Genomic DNA, 16,285 nt, shown 5'->3' with positions numbered 1-16,285 from the left:
AGAGACAAAATTAAAAAGCATAGCGCCATTTAGATGGACAGTGTAAACAAGAAGTAGAAAATTCCTTCCTTCCTTCCTTCCTTCCTTCCTTCCTTCCTTCCTTCCTTCCTTCCTTCCTTCCTCTTCTGATACTCAATCACTTGCCCACTTTTGGACTTCATAGTACAAGTCCTTACCATCAAGTTGTTTTCCTAACTCTTCTTGGATGAGTCTTCGCAATGTTTCTGTTGATGGAGGATCTCCCTAGGAGATAAAAAAAGATGCCTTAAGACACCAGAGCTTAAAATATTGATGTTTATGAATGATTTTAACTCCTTTCTTAAGCAGAAAAGAAAGTTTATTCATTCATTCTAAAGCTAAAATGTGTAATACAGTAGCATTTAAAAAAAGACTCTAGTAGGCAGATTCTAGCATTTTCAAAGACTTCATAGGGCCTTTGGTCACAAAACTTTGAAAGAATAAGAGTAACTGTTGTGTAATAATTCTAAATGGTTCCAATTTTAATACAGGAAAAGTTGAGGCATGCTATATCTACAAGAAAAAAATGAATCAGTCATGAAGGATGCATGAGCTTGTTTCTCAACATTTCTCTATCTTAATAGCTGTTGTGGCCTGCCACCGGCCAGTGGAGCTGGCAGCAGATTTGAACAGTGAGGAGGTTGGGGAGGAACATAGGCCAGTCCTGGAGTGTAGGGAAGGCTCTGATGAGGACTCTGTGTCGGAGGCAGAGAGGGGGCCAGGGCCATCTGACAGTTATCAGCTGCCTTCAGAGCAGAGGTGAGTTCCTACCAGTTCGCACCTATTCGGTAGAACCGGTTCGTCAAATCTACCGAACCGGTTAGAAGAGGTTCCACCAGTGGACCCGGAAAGCAGGCCACACCTACAGAAGAGGTTCCAAAATTTTTTGAAACCACCACTGGCCCTTGGATATGATTATTCTATACTATCATGCTCATATTTATAAAATTCAGTGCCTCTGTGAAAGGTAAGGATGACAACTGTGTTTGTGGTGCAATCAGAACATTGCGTGTGTTGAAGTTGTTTTAACGCAAATCAAAGATGCCTTTTAAAAAACAAGTTTACATCATATTCTTATGCATGCCAGTGCTGTGTGTGAGGTAATTTAAGGTGGTTCTGACAAGTGTTGTTGACATCTTCATATCCGGTCACATGGGCGGCAAGGCACTCCCATCCGGTCACATGGGTGGCAAGCAACTCCCACAAAGGAGGCCACATCCACAGAGTAGGTTCAAACAATCTTTGAAACCCACCACTGTTTCAGAGTCAGACAGCAGTGAGGCAGAGGAACAGCTGGAGCCTGTTCCCATTTTGCGCATGCGCAGAGTTGCCAGACGAAGGGAACAGCTAAGGAACAAGGGTCAATGTGGGAGTAAAGCCACAGGTAGATGGTGAATGGCCCCTTCCATAAGGAATAAAAGAGGAGTGAAAGGGGAGGGGTGTTTGCAGGAGACAATTAGTTCATTTCAGTATCGCGGTGAGCTTGCACCACAGTAAGCGTGATTAGCAGGCAGCATGGCCTCCGTCGGTGTAATGGGAGGAGGTCTCCTGGTGTTTTGGTTGAATTCAGGAAGGCCAGAAACGGGCCAACCCAAAGCACCTTTCCCCCTAAACTCACTCTAGGCCCAGGAAATCCAGGTTGGCCAGGAGGGCCAGGAGGTCCAACTTGTCCCGATTCTCCTGATGGTCCCGAGGGACCCATTAATCCTGTGTGTCCTTTGCGTCCAGGAACTCCTGGATCACCTGGTGGTCCCTTCACTCCTGCTGGCCCTTTTTCACCTTTAGTTCCAGGATCTCCCTGATGGAGAAAATAAAAATATAAAGATTGGGTTGGATTAAACAAGAAAAATATTTATTGGATTTATTGACTTATTTGATTTACTGATTTATTTATTTGATTGCTTGATTGATCGCCACCCATCTTGCTTCAAAATGGTCTTCCTCCTTCTTACCTCTTTCTCCTTCCATTTTCCTGCAAATTCAGGGTCCATTCCTCCCCCCCCCCCAAAAAAAAATAACTGAGTGTTTATCCATTGGTTGCTAGGAGATTTATCAACTGGCTTCTTACCTGAGCCTGACATCATGCGCTGAGACAGAAACTGACTCAAAGTTACCAGTTGGCTTCCATGCTTTAGATAGGACTAGAACTCACAGTCTCCTGGTTTCTAGCCTAGTGCCTTAACTACTAGACCAAGGTAAAAGGTAAAGGTAAAAGTTCCCTTCGCACTTATGTGCTAGTTGTTCCCAATTCTAGTGGGTGGTGCTCATCTCTGTTTCAAGCCAAAGAGCCAGCGCTATCCGAAGACGTCTCCGTGGTCATGTGGCCGGCATAACTAAATGCCGAAGGCACACAGAACGCTGCTACCTTCCCACCAAAGATGGTTCCGATTTTTCTACTTGCATTTTTATGTGCTTTCAAACTGCTAGGTTGGCAGAAGCTGGGACAAGTAATGAGAGCTCACTCCATTACGTGGCGCTAGGGATTCGAACCGCTGAACTGCTGACCTTCTGACCGACAAGCTCAGCATCTTATCTACTGAGCCACCACATCCCTAGACCAAACTGACTCTCAAATTAAGCAAAAGAAAATGTGATAACTCTTCAGCAGAGACCCATTAAAAATGCTGGATGGATAGACCAGAGCCTACTACTTTAGATGTGTGTGTGTAAGAGGTGGGAGAATCAGTTAACAGAGTCACTCATCTCCCACAGAACTCTAACTTTCTTCAAATGCCCTCTCTGGGTGAATAGAGAGTGCCTCCCTATTGCAAACAGGAGATAGCAATAGCAATAGCAATAGCAGTTAGACTTATATACCACTTCATAGGGCTTTCAGCACAGAAACCGCTTTGGTCGCATTGATGGATGATCTTGGAGAGCCAGAGATGAAGGACATCCCTCCATCCTGGTCCTCCTTGACCTCTCAGCGGCTTTCGATACCGTCGACCATGGTATCCTTCTGCGACGACTGCGGGAGGTGGGAGTGGGAGGCACCGTGTTGCGGTGGTTCTCCTCCTACCTCTCGGACAGGTCGCAGTCGGTGTTAGTGGGGGGGCAGAGATCGTCCCCTAGGCCCCTAAATTATGGGGTGCCTCAGGGGTCGGTCTTATCCCCCCTACTATTCAACATCTACATGAAACCGCTGGGAGAGATCATCCGCAGGCACGGGATCAGATACCATCAATATGCGGACGATACTCAATTGTATCTGTCCGCCCCGTGCCAACTCAATGAAGCGGTGGATGTGGTGAGCCGGGGTCTTGAGGCCGTTATGGACTGGATGAGGGTTAACAAGCTTGTGCTCAACCCGGAAAAGACCGAGTGGCTGTTGTGTTTTCCTCCCAAAGATTTGACTAATATACCATCACTCAGGCTGGGGGGTCAAATTCTATACCCCTCAGAGAGGGTTCGCAACTTGGGAGTCCTCCTGGATCCGCAGCTGTCATTTGACCACCACCTAACGGCTGTGACCAGGGGGGCATTCGCCCAGGTTCGCCTGGTGCGCCAGTTGCGACCCTTCCTGAATCGGGAGGCTCTCACAACAGTCACTCGGGCCCTAGTGATCTCTAGGCTGGAATACTGCAATGTGCTCTACATGGGGCTGCCCTTGAAGAGCATCCGGCGACTTCAGCTAGTGCAGAACGCAGCCGCGCGAGTGATTGCGGGTGCTCCTCGATTCACCCGCATAACACCTATCCTCCGCGAGCTGCGCTGGCTACCTATCGATCTCCGGATGCGCTTCAAGGTGCTATTAATCACCCATAAAGCCCTTCATGGCAGTGGATCTGGATACTTGAGAGACCGCCTTCTGCCAATTACATCCCTGCGACCAATAAGATCTCATAGGTTAGGCCTCCTCCGTATTCCATCGGCCAGCCAGTGTCGGCTGGCAACTACAAGGAGGAGGGCCTTCTCAGCAGTAGCCCCGGCCCTTTGGAACGAGCTCCCTGTAGAGATCCGCACCCTCTCCACCGTCCAAGCCTTCCACACAGCCTTGAAGAACTGGCTCGCCCGCCAGGCCTGGGGATAAGGATAGTGACCCCTCCCGAATGATGAATGTATGTTGCTTACCATTTTAGTATTTGTCTCTATTTTGTTGTCTGTATCCCCCCCCTTCCTAGTTTATGTGAGCCGCCCTGAGTCCCCTCAGGGAAAAGGGCGGCCTACAAATTCCAATAAACAATAAACTATAAACTATAAACTTTCAGCCCTCTCTAAGTGGTTTACAGAGTCAGCATATTGCCCCCAACAATCCGGGTCCTCATTTTACCCACCTCGGAAGGATGGAAGGCTGAGTCAACCTTGAGCCGGTGAGATTTGAACAGCCGAACTGCAGAACTGCAGTCAGCTGAAGTAGCCTGCAGTGCTACATTTAACCACTGTGCCACCTCGGCTCTCAGATGAGGCTATCAACTGGAAGTCAAATATATGAGAATCCCAGAAATGATGAAATTGTAGCTGGGGTAACGATGAACTGAATGGAATTGGTTCAGAAATATGTTAACCAGCAAGAATTTGTTTACCCAATTGTGAATGCAATGAGATTAGATGGGACATTCTACTACTACTGAGATCTCACGGAAAAGCTGACATTGGCATTTGTCAGTTTGAGGTTAAAACCTTGGGATAGGAATGAGGCTCTTAGACTTACCCTGTCGCCTTTTTGTCCATGTTCTCCTGGACTCCCTGAGGTGCCCTGAAAAGAGAGGAGTAGTCTAAAGCAGGCGTAGGTTCCAGAGATGGGTTCCTACCAGTTCGCACCTATTTGGTAGAACCGGTTCGTCAAATCTACTGAACCGGTTAGAAGAAGTTCCACCAGTGGATCCGGAAAGCAGGCCACACCTACAGAAGAGGTTCCAAAATTTTTTGAAACCCACCACTGGTAGGTTCCTACGGGTTCAGGTAGAACCCGTAGCAAACATTATGGCCGGTTTGGAGAAACTCTGAATCCCACCACTGGCTGGCCCTGCCCACCCCACCCTGCCTCTCTCATACCACCCATCCCAGGAATCTCCATGCGGCCTGTTTTGGATGCAACGTAAGGGCAAGGCCCACCTGGAGGCTCTGGGAGGGAGGGGAAATGGTCCTTCTGGAAGGCCTCCGGAGTCTAGAGAGGCAATTTTTGCCCTCCCAGAGGCTCGAGGAAAGCCTCTGGAGCCTGGGGAAGGCAGAAACTCTCCCCCGCCCCCCATCGTGGGGCAGGAGACTGATTAGGTCATGCCCACCATAGCCACGCCCACCCAGCAACAGGGCAGAGAACCCATTGCTGAAATTTTTGGTCCAAAGACCAGCGATAAAGGCAATTCTTTGTATGTCTGTGTCTCGTCTCTCTTTAACATACTAACGTGAAAGGGAAAATTAATTATATTGCATGAATTATAATGACGTTTGTAGTCGCAAGCAGAAAATTAGGGGAAAAAAACAGCTTCAAAGGTGTTCACTCTTAGTAGCACTAATAAATCAAACTTTTTGTGCGAGGAAGGTAATGAAATACATACCTCTTTCCCTGGGACGCCCTTTTCACCGGGTTCTCCCTGCGGAAAAGAGAGATAAACCAGATTATGCATCATGGCAGATAATCTACAACTGTGTTACTCAACCTTTCTAACTTTAATGTGTCAGCTTTAACTCCCAAAATACACACATCATATAGTGGCCAAGGTTGAGAACTATGTACAAAATAATGCAAATGACCAGCTGCATAAAAAGGGGAAGTCAGAAATTTAATTGTTTTTCTTTAAATCAGTTGTTCTCTAATCCCCCCCCCACTTACTAATCTATCTATCTATCTATCTATCTATCTATCTATCTATCTATCTATCTATCTATCTATCTATCTATCTCTATCTATCTATCTATCTATCATCTATCATCTATCATCTATCTATCTATCTATCTATCTATCTATCTATCTATCTATCTATCTATCTATCTCTATCTCTATTCTATCTATCTATCATCTATCTATCTCTATATCTATCTATCTATCTATCTATCTATCTATCTATCTATCTATCTCTATCTATCTATCTATCTATCTAGCTATCTATCTCTATCTATCTATCTATCTATCTATCTATCTCTATCTCTATCTCTATCTATCTATCTATCTATCTATCTATCATCTATCTATCTATCTATCTATCTCTATATCTATCTATCTATCTATCTATCTATCTATCTATCATCTATCTATCTCTATATCTATCTATCTCTATCTATCTATCTATCTATCTATCTATCTATCTATCTATCTATCTATCTCTATCTCTATCTATCTATCTCTATCTCTATCTCTATCTCTATCTCTATCTATCTATCTATCTATCTATCTATCTATCTATCATCTATCTATCTATCTATCTATCTATCTATCTATCTATCTCTATCTCTATCTATCTATCTATCTATCTATCTATCTATCTATCTATCTATCTATCTATCTATCTATCTATCTATCTATCTATATAAACACACACACACATACATATATACAGTACATATACATATACATATATACATATGTACACATACTGTTCCAGAAGATAGTCGTGGTTAACTCCTTCAGTGTATTGTGAAGGAAGCCATAAAAATATCCTTGCAGAGTCATCTGGAGTTAACCCAGCTCAGATTCTGCTTTTGCCTTACCTTAATGAGGACTTCCTAATGACTGCACATTTTTGCATTTTAACACCAGCATGAATCATCATCAATTTGCTACTTACAGGAAGACCTCGTGGCCCAATGAAGCCAGGAACACCTGGGCTGCCGGCTTCCCCTTTGCTTCCCTTGGAACCCTTGGGGTGAGAAAGAGAAGAAGCAAGGGCTAAAGAATCGTCTGATCAATCCCATTCCAAAAGAATATGACGTCTGGAGTCAAGAGTCATCTTCTTCCCCAACTGACTTGATTCCCCAGAAGCAATCAAAGTGGCAAAGTTTACACCTTTTCTCAGTGACCGTACAGCATGCCATAAACCTATTTATATGCGAGGGGCCCTATGAGTCGGCTCTGGAGGATATGGAGGAGCCTGGACAGGGTTCCGACTCTGAGCAGGGCGCAGAGAGGCTGGTTGGCCACCAGGAGGCACCTGAGCCTTGGACCAGTGGGGAGGAGACAAGGGAGTGTGTTCCTGATGTCAGCAGTGAGTTGTTCCTGGATGCCCGGCACCGAAGAGCTAATAGACATCAGGAAGAGTTGCGCAAGTACAGGAGGTAATTGCACTCAGCTGGTGGTAATTAGGCTCCTCTCAAGACTATAAAAAGACTGCTTGTGCACATGCCCTTTTGCAGAAGTCAACGCAGGAACTATGTCGGAGAACATTATTGTGAGCTTGGTAGGCTGGATTGCTGCCACGGCTTATCTGTGTTGGATTGCTGCCAAGGACTGTCTGTCTGTTAATTAAATGTCGTAACTTATCTCTGGCTCGGAGTGTGTGTTGGTGTGGGACGAGGGGGGTCAGAACAGTTAACTATGCAGATTACAAAATGACATCATGATGCATAATGGCCTCACTGTAACTGCTGTGCCAAAGATGCTTTTTCAAAAGATAATGGAACTTCCTTGAGGATATTTTGCTTCTCCTCCAAGAAGCTTCTTCAGTTCTGACTCTTGAGTTCTGACAGTTCTGACTGAAGCTTCTTGGAGGAGAAGCGAAATGTCTTCAAGAAAAAAACAGAGGAAGTCCAACTGCCTTTTGAAAAAGCATCTTTGGGACAACCATGACCTGGATGGCTGAGAATCTCCATAGGCATATAGCTGCTATGCTGTTGCCTATGCTGTTGTGAGCTCATACTTGTGATGGAGGTGGTAAATACAGTACTTACTGGGTTACCTGCAGGACCAGGTTCTCCAGGTGCTCCTGGAGGTCCAGTCTTGCCCTAAAGAAAGGAAGACCACAATCAATCTCAAAATATATGAAGAACACCAATGAATGGAACCAATGTCCTATGACCAGAAACTCCTCTTCTGGATATATATTTTTTTGCCCAACGTCCTTTACTCCAAGGGTTGAGAGAAACTGATCTGTCAGCCTTTGGATATCACGCACCAGCCATCTAGTTTAATTTGGGGACCAGTCACAAAATAATGTGAAACTGACATAAGACGTTCTGGATTGATTGTTTATAGGTAACTAAAGGACTTTTTGTTGGTTCTCTTAAAACATGTACTGTTCAGCAACATCCAAATTCATTATATTTTTGATAATTTGCAATATCTATCTAAGGAAAAGAAAGGAAAGAAGAAAGAGAAGGGAAGGGAAGGAAAGGAAAGAAGAAAGAGAAGGGAGGGGAGGGGAAGGAAGGGAAAGGGAGGGGAGGAAAGGAAAAGAAAAGAAAAAAGAAAGGAAAGAAGAAAGAGAAGGGAAGGAAAGGAAAGGAAAGAAGAAAGAGAAGGGAAGGGAAGGAAAGGAAAGAAGAAAGAGAAGGGAAGGGAGGGGAAGGAAGGGAAAGGGAGGGGAGGAAAGGGAGGGGAGGAAAGGAAAAGAAAAGAAAAAAGAAAGGAAAGGAAAGAAGAAAGAGAAGGGAAGGAAAAGAAAGAAGAAAGAGAAGGGAAGGGAAGGAAAGGAAAGAAAGAAAGAGAAGGGAAGGGAGGGGAAGGAAGGGAAAGGGAGGGGAGGAAAGGGAGGGGAGGAAAGGAAAAGAAAAGAAAAAAGAAAGGAAAGGAAAGAAGAAAGGGAAGGAAGGAAAGGAAAGAAGAAAGAGAAGGGAAAGAAGAAAGAGATGGGAAGGGAGGGGAAGGAAGGGAAAGGCAGGGGAGGAAAGGGAAGGGAGGAAAGGAAAAGAAAAGAAAAAGAAAGGAAAGGAAAGGAGAAAGGGAAGGGAAGGGAAGGAAAGGAAAGAAGAAAGAGAAGGGAAGGAAAGGAAAGGAAAGAAGAAAGAGAAGGGAAGGGAAGGAAAGGAAAGAAGAAAGAGAAGGGAGGGGAGGGGAAGGAAGGGAAAGGGAGGGGAGGAAAGGAAAAGAAAGAAAAAAGAAAGGAAAGAAGAAAGAGAAGGGAAGGAAAGGAAAGGAAAGAAGAAAGAGAAGGGAAGGGAAGGAAAGGAAAGAAGAAAGAGAAGGGAAGGGAGGGGAAGGAAGGGAAAGGGAGGGGAGGAAAGGGAGGGGAGGAAAGGAAAAGAAAAGAAAAAAGAAAGGAAAGGAAAGAAGAAAGAGAAGGGAAGGAAAAGAAAGAAGAAAGAGAAGGGAAGGAAAGGAAAGAAGAAAGAGAAGGGAAGGGAGGGGAAGGAAGGGAAAGGGAGGGGAGGAAAGGGAGGGGAGGAAAGGAAAAGAAAAGAAAAAAGAAAGGAAAGGAAAGAAGAAAGAGAAGGGAAGGAAAGGAAAGAAGAAAGAGAAGGGAAAGAAGAAAGAGATGGGAAGGGAGGGGAAGGAAGGGAAAGGCAGGGGAGGAAAGGGAAGGGAGGAAAGGAAAAGAAAAGAAAAAAGAAAGGAAAGGAAAGGAGAAAGGGAAGGGAAGGGAAGGAAAGGAAAGAAGAAAGAGAAGGGAAGGAAAGGAAAGGAAAGAAGAAAGAGAAGGGAAGGGAGGGGAAGGAAGGGAAAGGGAGGGGAGGAAAGGGAGGGGAGGACAGGAAAAGAAAAGAAAAAAGAAAGGAAAGGAAAGAAGAAAGGGAAGGGAAGGGAAGGAAAGAAGAAAGAGAAGGGAAAGAAGAAAGAGAAGGGAAGGGAGGGGAAGGAAGGGAAAGGGAGGGGAGGAAAGGGAGTGGATGGGAGGAAAGAAAAAAGGGAAGGGAAGGAAAAGGAAAGAGAAACCGGAAACCAGAAAAGAAAAGGAAAGGAAAGAAAAGAAGAAAGGGAAGTACAAGGAAAGGAAGTCTCTGCCATCCAAAAGAAATTTTTCCTTTCGCAACATCTTCACTATGATACAACATCCAATCTCTATACATAGATTATCCTGAACGCTTGTAAACTGCAGGGGGTCTCCCAGAATCAGAACAACACATTCAGTAGGCAAAGTAACTCACTGCTATTCCTCGAAATCCCCGGGGGCCTGCTGGTCCTACAGGGCCTGGATCTCCCTGGAATAGAGGAAGGGAAAGTACCATACATCATTAGTCTCATTGAAGGTTAAGAAGGTCAAAAGCGACAGCTGTCTTAGAAGTCACAGCTGATCCCTAATCTCTGATAGCCAGTGCTATCTGTCTTTTGATGGCCACAGACCCAACCTGTGATGGAGACAGACATCTTAGAACATAGAATCATGGGTCTGGAAGGGACTACAGAGGTCTTCTAGGTCAACCTCCAATGATGGAGTTCCCACAACTCTGGGAGGCAATCTATTCCAGTGATTAATTGTCAGAAAATTTCTCCTTACTTCTAAGTTGTATCTTTAACAAGTTTCCACCCATTACTTCTTGTTCTGCCTCTGGTGCTTTGAAGAATACATCAATCCCCTCTTCTCTACTACAGCCCAAGTACTGGAAGACAGTTATCATGTTCCCCCACTCATCCTTCTCTTTACTTCCTTAGTCTTTACCTCTGGAGGTCATTTCAGGAACAACTCATACCTTAATAGTATAGCTTATTTTGTGATTAAATTGTAATGCTAAAACAGGGGTATGAGCTATGGAGTCGATGGGAGTCGGGATACACATTTAATCAAATAAGCCAGGCCTAGAGAATAGGATGACTGTCAGATGATGGAAGAATTTTTTAGAAATATTGTTACTATTGCTACTACTACATTCAATCGCCTTTGAAGTTGACATAGAGCTTTTATTGTGCTTAAAACTTACATCTTTTCCCGAAAGCCCCTCCCGGCCTGGAGTTCCAGGTTGACCTGGTTCTCCCTGGAGCAAAGAAAAAGGATGGAGAAAATTCAGAATACGGTAAATCCTCCCAGAATTAAAAATTCTACATGCTCTATCACAGGGATGGCAAAACCTTTTTGGCACCAAGTGCCCGAACCGGAATGCACGCACGGCAGGGCCCTGGAAACTCAAAGACTACCTGGCCAATGCACCTGTGCACACCAGCCGCCGGCTCTTCATGTGCCCAGGAGCCCCAGAAACTTGGAGGGCAGTTGGCCAGTGTGTGCATACGCAGGCGGCACGCACACCAGTCAACTGCTCTTCTGCTTTCCAGCCTGCCTGCAAGAGCCGAGGTGGCGCAGTGGTTAGGGTGCAGTACTGCAGGCCACTTCAGCTGACTGTTATCTGCAGTTCAGCGGTTCTAATCTCACCGGCTCAGGGTTGACTCAGCCTTCCATCCTTCCGAGGTGGGTAAAATGAGGACCCAGACTGTGCGAGCAATATGCTGACTCTGTAAACCGCTTAGAGAGGGCTGAAAGCCCTATGAAGTGGTATGTAAGTCTAACTGCTATTGGTATTGCATGCCAGCCACCTGCTCTTCGTGTACCCCAGAGCCCCAGAAACTCCGAGGCCAGTTGGCCGGTGCATGCGCCTGCTCTTCTGGTTTCCAGTGTGCATGCATGCCAGCCAGCTGATCTTTGTGCATGCCGGAGCCACGGAAAACTGAAGATCAGCTGGCGACGGCGCATGTGCCCACAGGGAGGGCTCTGTGTGCCACCTCTGGCATGGGTGCCATAGGTTTGCCATCACAGTTCTATCATGCAACTTAAATTGTGTCAGTGCTACTACATCCTTTCTTGTCTTCTTTACTTCCTCTTTTACCACTTTGGGTGTCGAGGTAGATGCAAAGTTCTGGCTCTTCTGGAGGCCTCAACTATTGTTGATTGATGTTGTTGTAGTGTGCCTTTGATGTTGTCTCCCCATCTTCTGTTCTGACCGAGGCTTCCCAAGAGCATGAAGCAAATTCCTTATCCTGACAAAAAACCCTTTTATTAATTGGCTGTGAGTTCTGCTCATTCACATCCAGCAAAGTCTTTCAAGGGAGGATTTACAGTCACAGACCTTATCTGGCTTGGAGAGCTGCCAGGCTGATATCTGCAAAACTTGGCAAGGAGTCTCAGAGAGTTGAGAACCAATTAAGCAAACTAATGGTCTCCTGCAAACTCCAATCCCCTTCGCTCCTCTTTTATTTCCTCTGGGAGGGGCCATTCATCATCCACCTGTGGTCTTACTCCCAAGTCGACCCTTGTTTGGTAGCTGTTCCCTTTTTCTGGCAACTCTGTGCATGCGCACACTGGGAACAGGCTCCAGCTGTTCATCTGCCTCAATTATGTCAGACTCTGAAGGCAGCTGATAACTGGCATATGGCTCTGGCTCCTCTCTGCCCCCGACACAGAGCCCTCATCAGAGCCTTCCCCAGACTCCAGGTTCCTCCCCAACCTCCTCACTTTTCGAGTCTGCTCGCCAGCTCTGCAGGCCGCTGGTGGACCACAACATCTTCCAGCTGTTCTTTGGCCTTCCCCTCTTTTTGTATAGGCTTTGTATGATATGGAATCCCAAAACATCATATCCAGGTGAGCAAACCACTTAATTTGCTGTTTTTATACAGAGTTCAAGATTAGTTCTTTGCCAATTCTTCCTTTTATGCTCTCATTTCTGATGTTATCTCTTCTGATCACTCCAGCAGCTTCCATCAAACATCTCATTTCCATGGTGACTAACTTTGGTTTGTTTTATTGTTTGGCACTGGTAACATAAGGTGGGGATGAGATGCTTCTTCTTTTTATTGAAAAGTTTTAATAAATTTTACAAATATTTCCCCTTCCCCTTCCCTCCCTCCACCCCCACCCTACCCCCCTGCCACCCCCCCAACCCTCCCTCCCCCCAACTTCCCAGAGCAAAATACAGGGTATAAATATTTAACAATCATAGACTAACATAAGCTAACTAACTATAACAACTTACCTCCCTACTTTAACTCCCCTTTTATTAAGCTAATTGTAGATAAATTATAACATTCCTTGTTCCTTCATAAGCTAAATGAAATTCCTTATTCCAATATTTATTTGAATGTAGTCAATCCGTCTTCTGCATTCCAACTTGTATTTCTCATCTGAATAGTCTTTCCAATATGCTGAAATGTTAGCCATCTCTGCTAATTTTACTACTTTTAACATCCATTCTTGAATAATAAGCAATTCTTCCTTCTTCCAGCAATCTTGTTGCCATTCTTATGATGAGATGCTTCTTGAGATGTTCATACTGCATCCTTTCCCGAGGTGGGTTCCTACCAGTTCGCACCTATTCGGTAAAACCGGTTCGTCAAATCTACCGAACCGGTTAGAAGAGGTTCCACCAGTGGACCCGGAAAGCAGGCCACACCTACAGAAGAGGGTCCAAAATTTTTTGAAACCCACCACTGGTCCTTGGATATGATTATTCTACACTATCATGCTCCTATTTATAAAACTCAGTGCCTCTGTGAAAGGTAAGGATGACGACTGCGTTTGTGGTGCAATCAGAACATTGCGTGTGTTGAAGTTGTTTTAACGCAAACCAAAGATGCCTTTTAAAAAACAAGTTTACATCATATTCTTATGCAGGCCAGTGCTGTGTGTGAGGTAATTTAAGGTGGTTCTGACAAGTGTCGTCGGCATCTTCATATCCGGTCACATGGGCGGCAAGCCACTCCCATCCGGTCACATGGTCAGCAAGCCACTCCTACAAATGAGGCCACACCCACAGAGTAGGTTCGGACAATTTTTGAAACCCACCACTGATCCTTTCCCTCAGCAAAATTGCATATCAGCTTTCAACAAGGAACACGGTTTATCATTATTTAACATGGTTTCAAACTCTACATTTTCTTCTTCAGAAATCCATTGGATTCTCTTTTCTCCACCTCAAAGATATAATGGGCAACAGTGACCTCCCAAAAAGGCTTTTTTCTGCACCCAAATTATATTTGCACATATCCATATGACTTACTCTCGTGCCAGGAGTTCCTGCATCTCCTCTTGGACCCTTAAAACCCTGAAACAAAGAAATGAAAAAGAGATCTGTAAATGTTCTCCCTCCAGAATTGATCCCTGAAAATGGTCCCTTAACTTCCTCCCAGCCTTTGACGTAAGCTCCATTCCCATATTCCTTTTATCTCTATATCTCACTATCTCATTTCCTTGAGATGGTGTCTACTTTGTGTCAGGCCTGCATTTATATTCCTTTTAGAATTTTGGCCTGCCACACTTTCTCTTATTTCATTATGCTGTTTCTTTAAGTATAGTCAATGGGAGGGGGGAATAGACAGGAGTGAGATTGTGGAATGTATTGTTTTCATTCTTTACTAGAAGCCAAGGTCATTCTTTGTCTCCGGACTTTCACACCTGGCTGGAAGTAGCTGGGCGTGAATGCCAGCGTGGAAGAAGAAGATTGGACCATGTGATGCATTGTGGGTGTGGGGACAAGATCGTGAACTTTTAACTGGGTGGAACTCTGATGTCAGTTCCAGTATTGGGATTAACACAGATGTGCCGAAGATGTCTGTCTTATTAAATTGGAACAAAAAGGATTATTTTGCCTTGGACTCTGATTTAATTCTGCATGATACTTGGAATGCTGACACTTTGCTTCTAAGTTTAAAGACGGAGCTTGACACACATAGAATACAAGAGAGAGAGGGATGGAGGAGGGAGGGAGGGAGGAGAGAGAGAGAGAGAGAGAGAGAGAGAGAGAGAGAGAGAGAGAGAGAGAGAGAGAGAGAGAGAGAGAGCAGTGTGTTGCATGGTGCGACAATATTTGGACTTAGTTATCGGGCGATCATGAAGGGATGGGCTCAGTGGCTAAGATGCTGAGCTTGTCAATCAGACAGGTTGGCAGTTCGGTGGTTCGAATCCCTAGCACCGCGTAATGGAGTGAGCTCCCATTACTTGTCCCAGCTTCTGCTAACCTACCAGTTCAAATGCATGTAAAAAATGCAAGTAGAAAAATAGGAACTACCTAAGGTAACAGTGTTTTCCCCTCAGTGAAATTGAGTTTGACACCCCTGAGCTATAGCCATTTTGAGAACTTATGCAGGAGGAAAAACGGATTTTGTCTAACTAACAAACGCTGCTAAATTGGATAAGTGGCCTAGATATTCGTATATAAAATAAATATCTAGGGAAGTTTCTCAGTCCTCCCAGTCATGGTGGTCCCAAAGGTGCTTTTTTCGAGAGGCATCTGGACTTTCTGGTTTTTCTCTGAAGACGTTTCACTTCTCAGCCAAGAAGCTTCTTCTGAGGCAGAGCTGAAGAAGCTTCTTGGATGAGAAGCAAAACGTTTGCAAAGAAAAACAGAAAGTCCAGTTGCCTCTTGAAAAAAGCACCTTTGGGACATATATAACACACTTAATTAATTTTATGAGCTAATGCATTTTGAAATGTAACTGATAACTTAATATAGAACTCCTTGAATTATTATTATTTTTTTACATCTTCCTCTTAGGTGTATCATATTACTAGGTCTGCTTTTCATACATCGTTGCTGCTGCTATTCATGTATGTATAAGAGCCGAGGTGGCGCAGTGGTTAGGGTGCAGTACTGCAAGCCACTTTAGCTGACTGTGATCTGCAGTTCAGTGGTTCAAATCTCACCGGCTCAAGGTCGACTCAGCTTCCATCCTTCCGAGGTGGGTGAAATGAGGACCCGGACTGTGGGGGCAAGTTGCTGACTCAATTTGCTAAAAAATTTGTAAACCGCTTAGAGAGGGCTGAAAGCCCTATGAAGCGGTATATAAGTCAAATAAATAAATAAATAAATAAATAAATAAATAAACAAACAAATAAGTAAATAATAAATAAATAAATAAATAAATAAATAAATAAATAAATAAATAAATAAATGTCATGCCATATGGTAAATGAATTAAAAAAGTATATTTATTCTGTCCTGGAACAGACTGTAACGGGACTTACCAGACTGTGGGGGCAAGTTGCTGACTCAATTTGCTAAAAAAATTGTAAACCTCTTAGAGAGGGCTGAAAGCCCTATGAAGCGGTATATAAGTCAAATAAATAAATAGATAGATAGATAGATAGATAGATAGATAGATAGATAGATAGATAGATAGATGATTGATTGATAGATAGATAGATAGATAGATAGATAGATAGATAGATATAGATTATAGATAGATGATAGATAGATGATTGATAGATAGATAGATAGATAGATAGATAGATAGATAGGTAGGTAGGTAGGTAGGTAGGTAGGTAGGTAGGTAGGTAGGTAGGTAGATAGATAGATAGATAGATAGATAGATAGATAGATAGATAGATAGATAGATAGATAGATAGATAGATAGATAGATATAGATGATAGATTGATAGATTGATAGATAGATAGATAGATAGATAGATAGATAGATAGATAGATAGATAGATAGATAGATAGATAGATAGATAGATAGATAGATAGATAGATAAAT

At 44.1% G+C, this 16,285-nt stretch overlaps 1 protein-coding gene across 1 annotated transcript in view; it reads right to left on the bottom strand.

The window, feature by feature from the left end:
- The window catches only part of COL22A1 (collagen type XXII alpha 1 chain), a 184,942-nt gene that overhangs the window by 13,439 nt on the left and 155,218 nt on the right, over window positions 1-16,285 (bottom strand). Inside the window, exons 49-57 of the mRNA XM_087703563.1 lie at window positions 13,810-13,854; window positions 10,747-10,800; window positions 9,976-10,029; window positions 7,843-7,896; window positions 6,744-6,815; window positions 5,517-5,552; window positions 4,670-4,714; window positions 1,637-1,816; window positions 177-243 (exon numbers count right to left, since the gene is read on the bottom strand). Coding sequence (XP_087559689.1) covers window positions 177-243; window positions 1,637-1,816; window positions 4,670-4,714; window positions 5,517-5,552; window positions 6,744-6,815; window positions 7,843-7,896; window positions 9,976-10,029; window positions 10,747-10,800; window positions 13,810-13,854 — 607 coding nt within the window. The remainder of the gene's footprint in view (window positions 1-176; window positions 244-1,636; window positions 1,817-4,669; window positions 4,715-5,516; window positions 5,553-6,743; window positions 6,816-7,842; window positions 7,897-9,975; window positions 10,030-10,746; window positions 10,801-13,809; window positions 13,855-16,285) is intronic.

This window comes from Thamnophis sirtalis, unplaced genomic scaffold (genome assembly GCF_051295495.1).
Source record: "Thamnophis sirtalis isolate CommonGarterSnake01/CBP01778 unplaced genomic scaffold, rThaSir2_p1.2 scaffold_2, whole genome shotgun sequence".
NCBI classification, from domain to species: Eukaryota; Metazoa; Chordata; class Lepidosauria; order Squamata; family Natricidae; genus Thamnophis; species Thamnophis sirtalis.
The sequence above is the reverse complement of the archived record's forward strand: the minus strand, read 5'-3'. Positions and strand labels throughout refer to the sequence as shown.